Source organism: Oncorhynchus mykiss, chromosome 7 (genome assembly GCF_013265735.2).
Source record: "Oncorhynchus mykiss isolate Arlee chromosome 7, USDA_OmykA_1.1, whole genome shotgun sequence".
Taxonomy (NCBI): Eukaryota; Metazoa; Chordata; class Actinopteri; order Salmoniformes; family Salmonidae; genus Oncorhynchus; species Oncorhynchus mykiss.
Window position 1 is genome coordinate 39,736,392 of NC_048571.1, and position 12,762 is coordinate 39,749,153.

At 44.6% G+C, this 12,762-nt stretch overlaps 1 protein-coding gene across 1 annotated transcript in view; it reads left to right on the top strand.

Moving 5' to 3' along the window:
• The window catches only part of LOC110527736 (metabotropic glutamate receptor 4), a 340,536-nt gene that overhangs the window by 303,203 nt on the left and 24,571 nt on the right, over positions 1-12,762 (top strand). The window contains exons 8-9 of the mRNA XM_021609206.2: positions 8,565-8,701; positions 9,721-10,656. Of these exons, the coding sequence (XP_021464881.1) occupies positions 8,565-8,701; positions 9,721-10,656 (1,073 nt within the window). The remainder of the gene's footprint in view (positions 1-8,564; positions 8,702-9,720; positions 10,657-12,762) is intronic.

The window sequence follows — 12,762 nt, forward strand, 5'->3', positions numbered from 1 at the left end:
AGTGCTTGTATAAACATATCTCGTTCAAACATAAAATCTGTTCTAATCCCTCTCATCTGTTCCTATAACTGTGAGATGTGGGCTGCATTGTCACTGAGGCACGGCTGAGCACACAATAGTGCCTTAATCCAGAGCGGCTGACTCATCGAGATGTGGATTAGGCTGCTGTATACGTTTTCCGCCCTACGCTAAACAAAAAAAAAAAAACAGTCATCAGCAGAAACCCAAACCGCCGCGATCATCCACGCTTTTCCCCTTGTTCGTAAAATGGAACGCCGATTGTGCTTGGGGAGACGTAATGATAAGCTTGGGCATGACAAGAGAAATGCCAGCGCCTTATGCCTTTTATCAGTAGATGGCGGTTTGCTGCTGTGTGTTCATACTTGAGTTTTGGAGGGGAAGTTGCTATACTTAATATATTCAAGGGGCATCTTAGGGAAATAAATGTTGTGTAGTTTTATTATCATAAAGGAGTATCTCAGGAACAGAAATGTGGTTGTGTGCTTTCAATGTTTAATATTTAAAATGTCATATTTTGTCTAAGGATGTTCTGTGTTATGTCATTCTGTATTATGTTTCATGTTTTGTGTGGAACACAGGAAGAGTAGCTGCTGCTTTTCATCAACAAATGGGGATCCTATCCTAGTGTCCTACATCGGCTGAAAGCTTAAATTCTTGTTCATATAACTGCACTGTTCAATTTACAGTAGCTATTACTGCGAAAAAATGCCATGCTATTGTTTGAGGAGAGCTCCAAACAACAAAATATTTTTTTCACCATGATAGGTTTGATAAATTTACCTCTGAAGGTGAAATGTGTACTTACATTCTGAAATCTTGATGTGACTTATCAAACAAAGGGTCGCAGAGATAACATGAAGTAACATGAAGTTTTGTTAGATAAAATCCATTTTCATATCCTAAAAAGGTCCATATAGCATGCACGATCGATTTTGTATTTCCAATTGTATTTTCAATTTGTTAAGAAAGGTGAAAATCTAACCCTAAACATTGTTTCAACCAGTCAAATCACATTTGTATGTATTCCTCAGAAATTCTAGAACGTAACCAGACTTCACTATATCATTAGGGGTGTAGCATATCCTATGGGACACCAAATTTGGTCAGAGAGCGACGCCTTCATGGCACGCCGATGACTCGGGCGGTCTTCACTTGATCGACTCTAACTTTGTCAAAATAAGCACCAATCGGGGTCAAACAAAGTTAGCTAGATAGCCAATGAGCTGGGCTTTATGGGAGTATCTGGAAACCCTGTATCTGTCGCAGAATGTAGCTGCTAACCTTTTGCGACAGCATGCCTTTTCCTTTTGGACAAAACTTATAAGAATATTCAGTTATGAAGTTATGAAAACTTGTTATTTTGCAAATGTTTAACTTATAATATGGCTACTAATACTGGAAAAGCTAAATCAAAGTCCAAGTATACAGATTTGACGATATTCTTGCAGAAAAATGTAATATGAATGCAAATGTCTCCACAATTTGTCCAAATGTGCCTGGGTGACTTCACACTAAATGTCATGTAGATTGCTCATACTTCAACTTTTCCGTCTTTGTACATTTGCACATATACTGCTGCCATCTTGTGTACACCATTGGAATTACAAACAGATTGATGGCTGGAAGTGTGACCTTTCTGTTGCATTTCAAAGATGGTGCCAGATATCTTGTGTTATATTCTCCTACATTCAATTCACATTTCCACAAACGTCAAATTGTTCCCTTTCAAATGGTACCAAGAATATGCAAATCCTTGCTTCAACACCTGAGCTACAGGCAGTTACATTTCGGTATTTACTTTTAGGCTAAAATTGAAAAAAAGGGGGCTATCCCTAACATATACCAAAGGGTATATACAGTGGGGCAAAAAAGTATTTAGTCAGCCACCAATTGTGCAAGTTCTCCCACTTAAAAAGATGAGAGAGGCCTGTCATTTTCATGGCAGGTACACTTCAACTATGGCAGACAAAATGAGAAAAAAAATCCAGAAAATCACTTTGTAGGATTTTTAATGAATTTATTTGCAAATTATGGTGGAAAATAAGTATTTGGTCAATAACAAAAGTTTATCTCAATAATTTGTTATATACCCTTTGTTGGCAATGACAGAGGTCAAACGTTTTCTGTAAGTCTTCACAAGGTTTTCACACACTGTTGCTGGTATTTTGGCCAATTCCTCCATGCAGATCTACTCTAGAGCAGTGATGTTTTGGGGCTGTTGCTGGGCAACACGGACTTTCAACTCCCTCCAAAGATTTTATATGGGGTTGAGATCTGGAGACTGGCTAGGCCACTCCAGGACCTTGAAATGCTTCTTACGAAGCCACTCCTTCGTTGCCCGGGCGGTGTGTTTGGGATCATTGTCATGCTGAAAGACCCAGCCACGTTTCATCTTCAATGCCCTTGCTGATGGAAGGAGGTTTTCACTAAAACTCTCACGATACATGGCCCCATTCATTCTTTCCTTTACACGGATCAGTCGTCCTGGTTCCTTTGCAGAAAAACAGCCCCAAAGCATGATGTTTCCAATCCCATGCTTCACAGTAGGTATGGTGTTCTTTGGATGCAACTCAGCATTCTTTGTCCTCCAAACACGACGAGTTGAGTTTTTACCAAAAAGTTATATTTTGGTTTCATCTGACCATATGACATTCTCCCAATCTTCTTCTGGATCATCCAAATGCTCTCTAGCAAACTTCAGACGGGCCTGGACATGTACTGACTTAAGCAGGGGGACACGTCTGGCACTGCAGGATTTGAGTCCCTGGCGGCGTAGTGTGTTACTGATGGTAGGCTTTGTTACTTTGGTCCCAGCTCTCTGCAGGTCATTCACTAGGTCACCCCGTGTGGTTCTGGGATTTTTGCTCACTGTTCTTGTGATCATTTTGATCCCACGTGGTGAGATCTTGCGTGGAGCCCCAGATCGAGGGAGATTATCAGTGGTCTTGTATGTCTTCCATTTCCTAATAATTGCTCCCACAGTTGATTTCTTCAAACCAAGCTGCTTACATATTGCAGTCTTCCCAGCCTGGTGCAGGTCTACAATTTTGTTTCTGGTGTCCTTTGACAGCTCTTTGGTCTTGGCCATAGTGGAGTTTGGAGTGTGACTGTTTGAGGTTGTGGACAGGTGTCTTTTATACTGATAACAAGTTCAAACAGGTGCCATTAATACAGGTAACGAGTGGAGGACAGAGGAGCCTCTTAAATAAGAAGTTACAGGTCTGTGAGAGACAGAAATCTTGCTTGCTTCTAGGTGACCAAATACTTATTTTCCACCATAATTTGCAAATAAATTCATAAAAAATCCTACAATGTGATTTTCTGGATTTTTTTTCATTTTGTCTGTCATAGTTGAAGTGTACCTGTGATGAAAATTACCGGCCTCTCTCATCTTGCACAATTGGTGGCTGACTAAATACTTTTTTTGCCCCACTGTATATATATATATATATATATATATATATATACATATACACAGTGCCTTGCGAAAGTATTCGGCCCCCTTGAACTTTGCGACCTTTTGCCACATTTCAGGCTTCAAACATAAAGATATAAAACTGTATTTTTTTGTGAAGAATCAACAAGTGGGACACAATCATGAAGTGGAACTACATTTATTGGATATTTCAAACTTTTTTAACAAATCAAAAACTGAAATTGGGCGTGCAAAATTATTCAGCCCCCTTAAGTTTATACTTTGTAGCGCCACCTTTTGCTGCGATTACAGCTGTAATCACATATATTACCCTTTGGCAGCTTTATCAGAAAGCACATCATTGATTTTCACTGCTACGCAGATGACACGAAAGTTTACATATCTGTGTCAGAGGATTTTAGCTCCATGGATAAATTATTAGATTCTATTAGTGATTTAAGAACTTGGATGGCTCACAACTTCCTCCAGCTAAATCAAGACAAGACTGAGGTTCTTATTGTTGCAGCAAAAGCACATTTTAATTTAATTGCAATAAAGATAAAACACCAGGTAAAAAACCGAGGTGTTATTTTAGACTCTGAACTCAATTTTTATTCACACATTAGGAATGTGACCAAAATAGCCTTTTACCACCTGAGGAACATTTCCAAGGTGAGTCTCATCAATTATTTTATTACAATCAGGCTTGACTACTGTAATGCTCTCCTGTTTGGTCTACCCAAGAAAGCCATTGGTCAACTGCAAAACATACAGAATGTAACGGTTTTCTTGGTGAGAAGGAGAGTCGGACCAAAATGCGGCGTGTCTATTGCAATCCATGTTTAATGAAGAAACACACTAAACACAAACACTACCAAAACAATAAACTTAACGAAAACCGAAACAGCCTATACTTGTGCAACCTAACACAGAACAATGACATCAGGACACTAAGGACAATCACCCACGACAAACTCAAAGAATATGGCTGCCTAAATATGGTTCCCAATCAGAGACAACGATAAACACCTGCCTCTGATTGAGAACCACTTCAGACAGCCATAGACTTAGCTAGAACACCCCACTAGCTACAATCCCCATACATACACACCACATACCATGCCCATACCCATGCCACACCCTGGCCTGACCAAATAAATAAAGATAAACACAAAATACTTTGACCAGGGTGTGACAGAACCCCCCCCCCCTAAGGTGCGGACTCCCGAACGCACCTCAAAACAATAGGGAGGGTCCGGGTGGGCGTCTGTCCATGGTGGCGGCTCCGGCGCGGGATGTGGACCCCACTCAATCAATGTCTTAGTCCCTTCTCCTCGCGTCCCTGGATAGTCCACCCTCGCCGCCGACCATGGCCTAGTAGTCCTCACCCAGAACCCCACTGGACTGAGGAGCAGATCGGGACTGAGGGGCAGCTCGGGACTGAGGCAGCTCGGAACTGAGGGGAAGCTCAGGAGTGAGAGGAAGCTCAGGAGTGAGAGGAAGCTCAGGCAGGTTGATGAATCTACCAGATCCTGGCTGGCTGGTGGTTTCGGCAGATCCTGGCTGACTGGCAGATCCTGGCTGACTGGCAGATCTGGAAGAGTCTGGTCGACTGGCAGATCTGGAAGAGTCTGGTCGACTGGCAGATCTGGAAGAGTCTGGTCGACTGGCAGATCTGGAAGAGTCTGGTCGACTGGCAGATCTGGAAGAGTCTGGTCGACTGGCAGATCTGGAAGAGTCTGGTCGACTGGCAGATCTGGAAGAGTCTGGTCGACTGGCAGATCTGGAAGAGTCTGGTCGACTGGCAGCTCTGGCTGCTCCATGCTGACTGGCTGCTCCATGCTGACTGGCTGCTCCATGCTGACTGGCAGCTCTGGCTGCTCCATGCTGACTGGCTGCTCCATGCTGACTGGCAGCTCTGGCTGCTCCATGCTGACTGACTGCTCCATGCTGACTGGCTGCTCTGGCTGCTCCATGCTGACTGGCAGCCCTGGCTGCTCCATGCTGACTGGCGGCCCTGGCTGCTCCATGCTGACTGGCGGCCCTGGCTGCTCCATGCTGACTGGCGGCCCTGGCTGCTCCATGCTGACTGGCGGCCCTGGCTGCTCCATGCTGACTGGCGGCCCTGGCTGCTCCATGCTGACTGGCGGCCCTGGCTGCTCCATGCTGACTGGCGGCCCTGGCTGCTCCATGCTGACTGGCGGCCCTGGCTGCTCCATGCTGACTGGCGGCCCTGGCTGCTCCATGCTGACTGGCGGCCCTGGCTGCTCCATGCTGACTGGCGGCCCTGGCTGCTCCATGCTGACTGGCGGCCCTGGCTGCTCCATGCTAATTGGCAGCTCTGGCGGCTCCTTGCAGACTGGCAGCTCTGGCGGCTCCTTGCAGACTGGCAGCTTTGGCGGCATCCTGCAGACTGGCAGCTCTGGCAGCTCCTTGCAGACTGGCAGCTCCTTGCAGACTGGCAGCTCCTTGCAGACTGGCAGCTCCTTGCAGACTGGCAGCTCCTTGCAGACTGGCAGCTCCTTGCAGACTGGCAGCTCCTTGCAGACTGGCAGCTCCTTGCAGACTGGCAGCTCCGAACAGGCGGGAGACTCTGGCAGCGCTGTAGAGGCGGAAAGCTCTGACAGCGCTAAACAGGCGGGAGACTCCGACAGCGCTGAAGAGGAGGAAGACTCTGACAGCGCTGGACAGGCAAGGCGCACTGTAGGCCTGATGCGTGGTGCTGGCACTGGTGGTACTGGGCCAAGGACACGCACAGGAAGCCTGGTGCGGGGAGCTGCTACCGGAGGGCTGGGGTGTGGAGGTGGCACAGGATGGGTTAGACCGTGAAGGCGTACTGGAGATCTTGAGAGCGGTGCTGGCACAGGACGTGCAAGGCTAGGGAGGTGCACAGGAGGCCTGGTGCGTGAGACTGGCACCATCTTCACCAGCCGACTAACACGCACCTCAGGACGAGTATGGAGCGCTGACCCAGGTGCCATCAAATCCCCGACACGCTCCGTCGGGCGAATTCCATGTTTAAAACACCAACTCCCTCATTTCTCTCTCCTCCAATTTCCCCATTAACTCCTTCACAGTCTCTGTTTCGTTCACCTCCAACACCGGCTCTGGTTCTGGTCTCCTCCTTGGCTCCTCACGATAAACAGGGAGAGTTGGCTCAGGTCTGGCTCCTGACTCTGCCACACTCTCCCTGAGCCCCCCCCCAAGAAATTTTTGGGGCTGACTCTGGGGCCTCCGTCCGCGCCGCCTTGCTTGCTTCGCAAACTCCATTCTCCTATATCCTTCCGCGCACTGCTCCATCGAATCCCAGGCGGGCTCCGGCACTCTCCCTGGGTCGACCGCCCACCTGTCTATCTCCTCCCAAGAAGTATAGTCCATACTGTACTCCACTTTGGGCTGTTCCTGCCTGTTGACACACTGCTTGGTCCCTTTGTGTGGGTGATTCTGTAACGGTTTTCTTGGTGAGAAGGAGAGTCGGACCAAAATGCGGCGTGTCTATTGCAATCCATGTTTAATGAAGAAACACACTAAACACAAACACTACCAAAACAATAAACTTAACAAAAACCGAAACAGCCTATACTTGTGCAACCTAACACAGACCAATGACATCAGGACACTAAGGACAATCACCCACAACAAACTCAAAGAATATGGCTGCCTAAATATGGTTCCCAATCAGAGACAAAGATAAACACCTGCCTCTGATTGAGAACCACTTCAGACAGCCATAGACTTAGCTAGAACACCCCACTAGCTACAATCCCCATACATACACACCACATACCATGCCCATACCCATGCCACACCCTGGCCTGACCAAATAAATAAAGATAAACACAAAATACTTTGACCAGGGTGTGACACAGAATGCTGCAGCCCAGTTACTGACCAAGACCAAACGGAGAGCACACATTACACTGGTTTTAACATCGCTGCACTAGCTGCCTGTGAGTTTTAGAATTCATTTTAAGATTCTTCTATTGGTTTTTAAATCTATCCACGATTGTGCAACCCAATACATGTCCGACTGCTTTTAAGTTATGTACCCAGGTCCTCTGGCACTGGCCTTTTAACTGTCCCAAAGCCTAGGACCAAGAGGCATGGAGAGGCAGCCTTCAGTTACCATGCCCCCAGCCTTTGGAATAGCCTGCCAGAGAACATGAGGGGGGCCTAAACTGTGAAAAAAAAAATTAAAACACGCCGTTTTAGCTTTGCTTTCCTTAGGGTGCTTTTTAGTCGTTCAGTTTCTTTTGTTTTTTTATCCTCTTATATTTGGTGTGTAGTAAATATATATATATATGTTTTTATTTATTTTTTTTTTGCCTGTGAAGAACATTGTGTTGCATTCCATGTCTGAAGTGTGCTGTACAAATGAAGCTGGGTTTGATTTGATAGTTTGTTTTGTAGGGGGGCTCCTTTTGGCTGCTAAGTCACATGACATATGATTATTATATCTCTCATGCCAAAACATATTGGAACAATATCTTGTCTTGTTGCTTTTTGTACTATGTTGCTCTGTCTGTATGCTACATCTTGCTTGTCCTATGTTGCTCTGCATTTGCTCACTGCTCAATGATTGTCTATATTGTAATTGTTTCTAATAACCTGCCCAGGGACTGCAGTTGAAAATGAGCTGGCTGGCTAAAACCGTCAATTTTACTGAAACGTTGATTAATATGCACTGTCCCTGTAAAAATAAAATAAACTCAAACTCAACACCACCAAAAAATTGCAGGGTGCGATAACACCAGACAGTAACACAGTGCAGTTAACGTTAGTCGAAACATAATCCCCACACACAAAGTTCCCACTTAGAATAGAGTATGGAAGAACAAGTTGAAATCAATGGAGTGACTGCAAATGTGATTTGACTAAGGCAGATGCCTCTAGACAGAACAGAGCAGAGAGAGAATTTAAAATCAGCCACTTATTCTCTCCTCACCCCACAAGCTAAATTTCACACTTTCTTGAATTGAGAAATTGCATTTCAACACAAACTTTTGGTCAGCCGCAAACATTTGCACATTCCACACACTGATCCTGTGACAATTACAATACAAATTAAGCAAGAAAACACATGTTTTTTTTGTTGAATAATTAATTAACTCTCTCCTTTGTCCCTCAGGTATTGCTGGCAACCCAGTGCTTTTCAATGGGAATGGAGACGCCCCTGGTCGCTATGAGATTTACCAGTACCAGATCAGAAACCAAACAGCTGAGTACAAAATCATCGGGCACTGGACCGACCAGCTCTATCTGAATGTAAGCACTTATTTTTTTTATAGTTCATACAGCAGCTGCAGATGCTGTACTTTAGATATATTATCAGACTCGTCCCCTCCACATTACCTTCATGGGTTTCACCATGTGTGTCAGTGGCTCTCCTCCTGACACAGCTATGATTGGCTGTTGTCGTCTGTTGGTTCTACTGCAGCGCTTCCTTGGCTCAGTAATTCCTCTTGATCCATTTGCTACTGGCTTTGTGCACACATCTTAAAAGTTGAAAACATCCAGAGGGTGCTTTAGTGATTAACAACAAAGACTGAAATGAAAAGAAAGCAATAAGAGCTTAAAAACCGATACATTGCTATAGTGACTTTAGACACCATCCACTGTCTTAGGGAAACAATAGTGTGCAATTGTGGACACATGGGGGTAACAAAGCTATAACAATGAATTACATGAAGCCGGCCCCGCAAATAATGCTTAAATGGAATAAGAAGAGATGGCCTTGGGCTAAGAAAGATAGAAAGAAAAAAATAAGCAGGTTTCTATGGAGTTGACCTGGTTTCTAAGGAGTTGACCTGGTTTCTAAGGAGTTGACCTAGTTTCTAAGGAGTTGACCTAGTTTCTATGGAGTTGACATGGTTTCTATGGAGTTGATCTGGGTCTGTACCTCTTTCAATGCTGTGAACACAGAATGAATGGAATGGTGTTGTATTTTCTAGTCCTTGGCACCTACTGTAGTGTGCACCAATTCTCTTTCCTAAGGATATTTTAGTCAATTAGGATTCTTATATCTGTTAATGAAATACACATTTGGGGATGAGTTTGCCGCCCATGAATTTAACAACCAACATCGATGGCAAAAAAGTGAATAACATGACGCTAAATATACTGTTTTAAAAAGGCAAATAGAGTTTGGGAGAGGAGAATCCCCAAAACGAACCGCATACCAGTGGCAATTTTCATTAAACAAGAAGAGACTGTGTATGGGTTATAGTGTTAGTTATTTGAGAAGTGTTTGACTGTACCCCTCCTCTCCTCTCCATCTCAATCAGATCCGAGCAATGCACTGGCCAGGTGGAGGTCGTCAGATCCCTTACTCCATCTGCAGCCACCCCTGCCAGGCCGGAGAGCGCAAGAAAATAGTGAAGGGCATCCCTTGCTGCTGGCACTGCGAGCGCTGCGACGGCTACCAGTACCAGGCAGACACCTACAGCTGCAAGATGTGCCGCTTTGACCTGCGTCCCAACGAGAACCACACGGCCTGCCGTCCCATCCCCATTGTCAAGCTGGAATGGAGTTCCCCCTGGGCCGTCATACCTGTCCTCATCTCCGTGGTGGGCATCATGGCCACTCTGTTTGTGGTGGTCACCTTTATCCGCTACAATGACACGCCCATCGTCAAGGCGTCAGGCCGTGAGCTCAGCTACGTTCTACTGACGGGTATCTTCATGTGCTACGCCACCACTTTTCTCATGATATCTGCCCCTGACGTGGGCATCTGCTCCCTCAGACGGATCTTCCTGGGTCTGGGGATGAGTATCAGCTACGCAGCCCTGCTCACCAAGACTAACCGCATCTACCGCATCTTCGAGCAGGGATCCATGTCGGTGAGCGCCCCCAGGTTCATATCCCCAGCCTCCCAGCTGGTCATCACCTTCAGCCTGACTTCGGTGCAGCTACTGGGGGTGTGTATCTGGTTTGGCGTGGACCCGTCTCAGGCCATCATCGACTACGAGGACCAGCGCATGGCCAATCCGGACATGGCCCGTGGCGTGCTCAAATGTGACATCTCTGACCTTTCTCTGATTTGCCTGCTCGGCTACAGCATGCTGCTAATGGTCACCTGCACAGTGTACGCCATCAAGACTCGAGGCGTGCCGGAGGCCTTCAACGAGGCCAAGCCCATCGGCTTCACCATGTACACCACCTGTATCATCTGGCTGGCCTTCATCCCCATCTTCTTTGGTACCTCCCAGTCCACAGAGAAGGTAAGCTCAGAGGTGTGTTTTTTTCTGGTCTGTTTGTTTTTGCACTTGTTGATATCCAAAAGGATGGCATAAGCACAAAGAGGATTATACAGACTGGGTCCCTCTCTCTCTGTGTGTGTCTCTCTCTCTCTCTCTCTCTCTCTCTCTCTCTCTCTCTCTCTCTCTCTCTCTCTCTCTCTCTCTCTCACACACTCTCTCTGTCTTTTGTCTTGGTTGAAATAAAATGCTTTTTTATAATGTTTTGTTTATAGAGAGGCCTTTACACCATTGTTTGTTTATGGAAGGAGTGTGCTGGGGAGTCAGTGTAGGCAGGTGGACATGACTGGTTGAAAAAAGCATTATGCTATGGTATGCATGAGCCTTTTCTGGCAGAGCTTCTCTCTAGAGTCGAACATGCTGACCACACTGACTAGGTATCTCTCTTTTCCCTTTCCTGCATTTTTTAAAAACCTTTATTTAACTAGGCAAGTCAGTTAAGGACAAATTCTTATTTACAATGACGGCCTACACCCGCCAAACCCGGACGAAGCTGGGCCAGTTGTGCGCTGCCCTATCGGACAATCACGGACGGTTGTGATACAGCCTGGAATCAAACCAGGGTGTCTGTGGTGACGCCTCTAGCACTGAGTTGCAGTGCCTTAGACCACTGCGCCACTCGAGCATGCATTTACACATTTACATACATACGGTTGAAGTCGGAAGTTTACATACACTTAGGTTGGAGTCATTAAAACTCGTTTTTCAATCAGTCCACATATGTATTGTTAGTAAACTATAGTTTTGTCATGTCATTTAGGACATCTACTTTGTGCATGGCACAAGTCATTTTTCCAACAATTGTTTACAGGCAGATTATTTCAGGAAACTATATATGCATTTTTACATGTATTGATCTCCTTATTTTTGGTCTTAAACTAATTCCATTTACAGCACCAGTCAAAAGTATGAACACACCTACTTTATTTGTACTATTTTCTACACTGTAGAATAATAGTGAAGGCAACAAAACTATGAAATAGCACATATATAAATCATGTAGTTACCCAAAAAGTGTTTTAAACAAATCAAAATATATTTTATATTTGAGATTCTTCAAAGTAGCATTCTCTCAACCAGCTTCATTAGGTAGTCACCTGGAATGCATTTCAATTAACAGGTGTGCCTTGTTAAAAGTTAACTTGTAGAATTTCTTTCCTTCTTAATGAGTTTGAGACATTCAGTTGTGTTGTGACAAGGCAGGGGTGGTATACAGAAGATAGCCCTATTTGGTAAAAGACCAAGTCCGTGTTATGGCAAGAACAGCTCAAATAAGCAAAGAGAAATTACATACTTTAAGACATGAAGGTCAGTCAATAAGAACCTTGAAATTTTCTTAAAGTGCAGTCGTAAAAACCATCAAGCGATGTGATGAAACTGGCTCTTATGAGGACCGCCACAGGAATGGAAGACCCAGAGTTCCCTCTGCTGCAGAAGTTCATTAGAGTTAACAGCCTCAGAAATTGCTGCCCAAATAAATGCGTCACAGGGTTCAAGTAACAAACATATCTCAACATCAACTGTTCAGAGGAGACTGTGTGAATCAGACTGTCATTCTGCAGCAATACACCATCCCATGTGGTTTGGGCTTAGTGAGACTATTATTTGTTTGGGATGAGTTGGACCGCAGAGTGAAGGAAAAGCAGCCAACAAGTGCTTAGCATATGTGGGAACTCCTTCAAGACTGTTGGAAAAGCATTTCAGGTGAAGCTGGTTGAGACAATGCCAAGAGCGTGCAAAGCTGTCATCAAGGCAAATGGTGGCTATTTTTAACACTTTTTTGGTTACTACATGATTCCATATATATTTTATTTCATAGTTTTGATGTTGTCACTATTATTCAAAAAATTTCAAAATAGTAAAAATAAAGAAAAAACCCTTGAATGAGTAGTAGTTCTAAAATTTGGACCGGTAGTGTAAGGAATTAGAAATTATTTTAACTTTTGATACTTAAGTATATTTTAGCAATTACATTTACTTTTGATACTTAAGTATATTTATAACCAAATACTTTTAGACTTTTACTCAAGTAGTATTTTACTGGGTGACTTTCACTTTTACTTGAGTCAT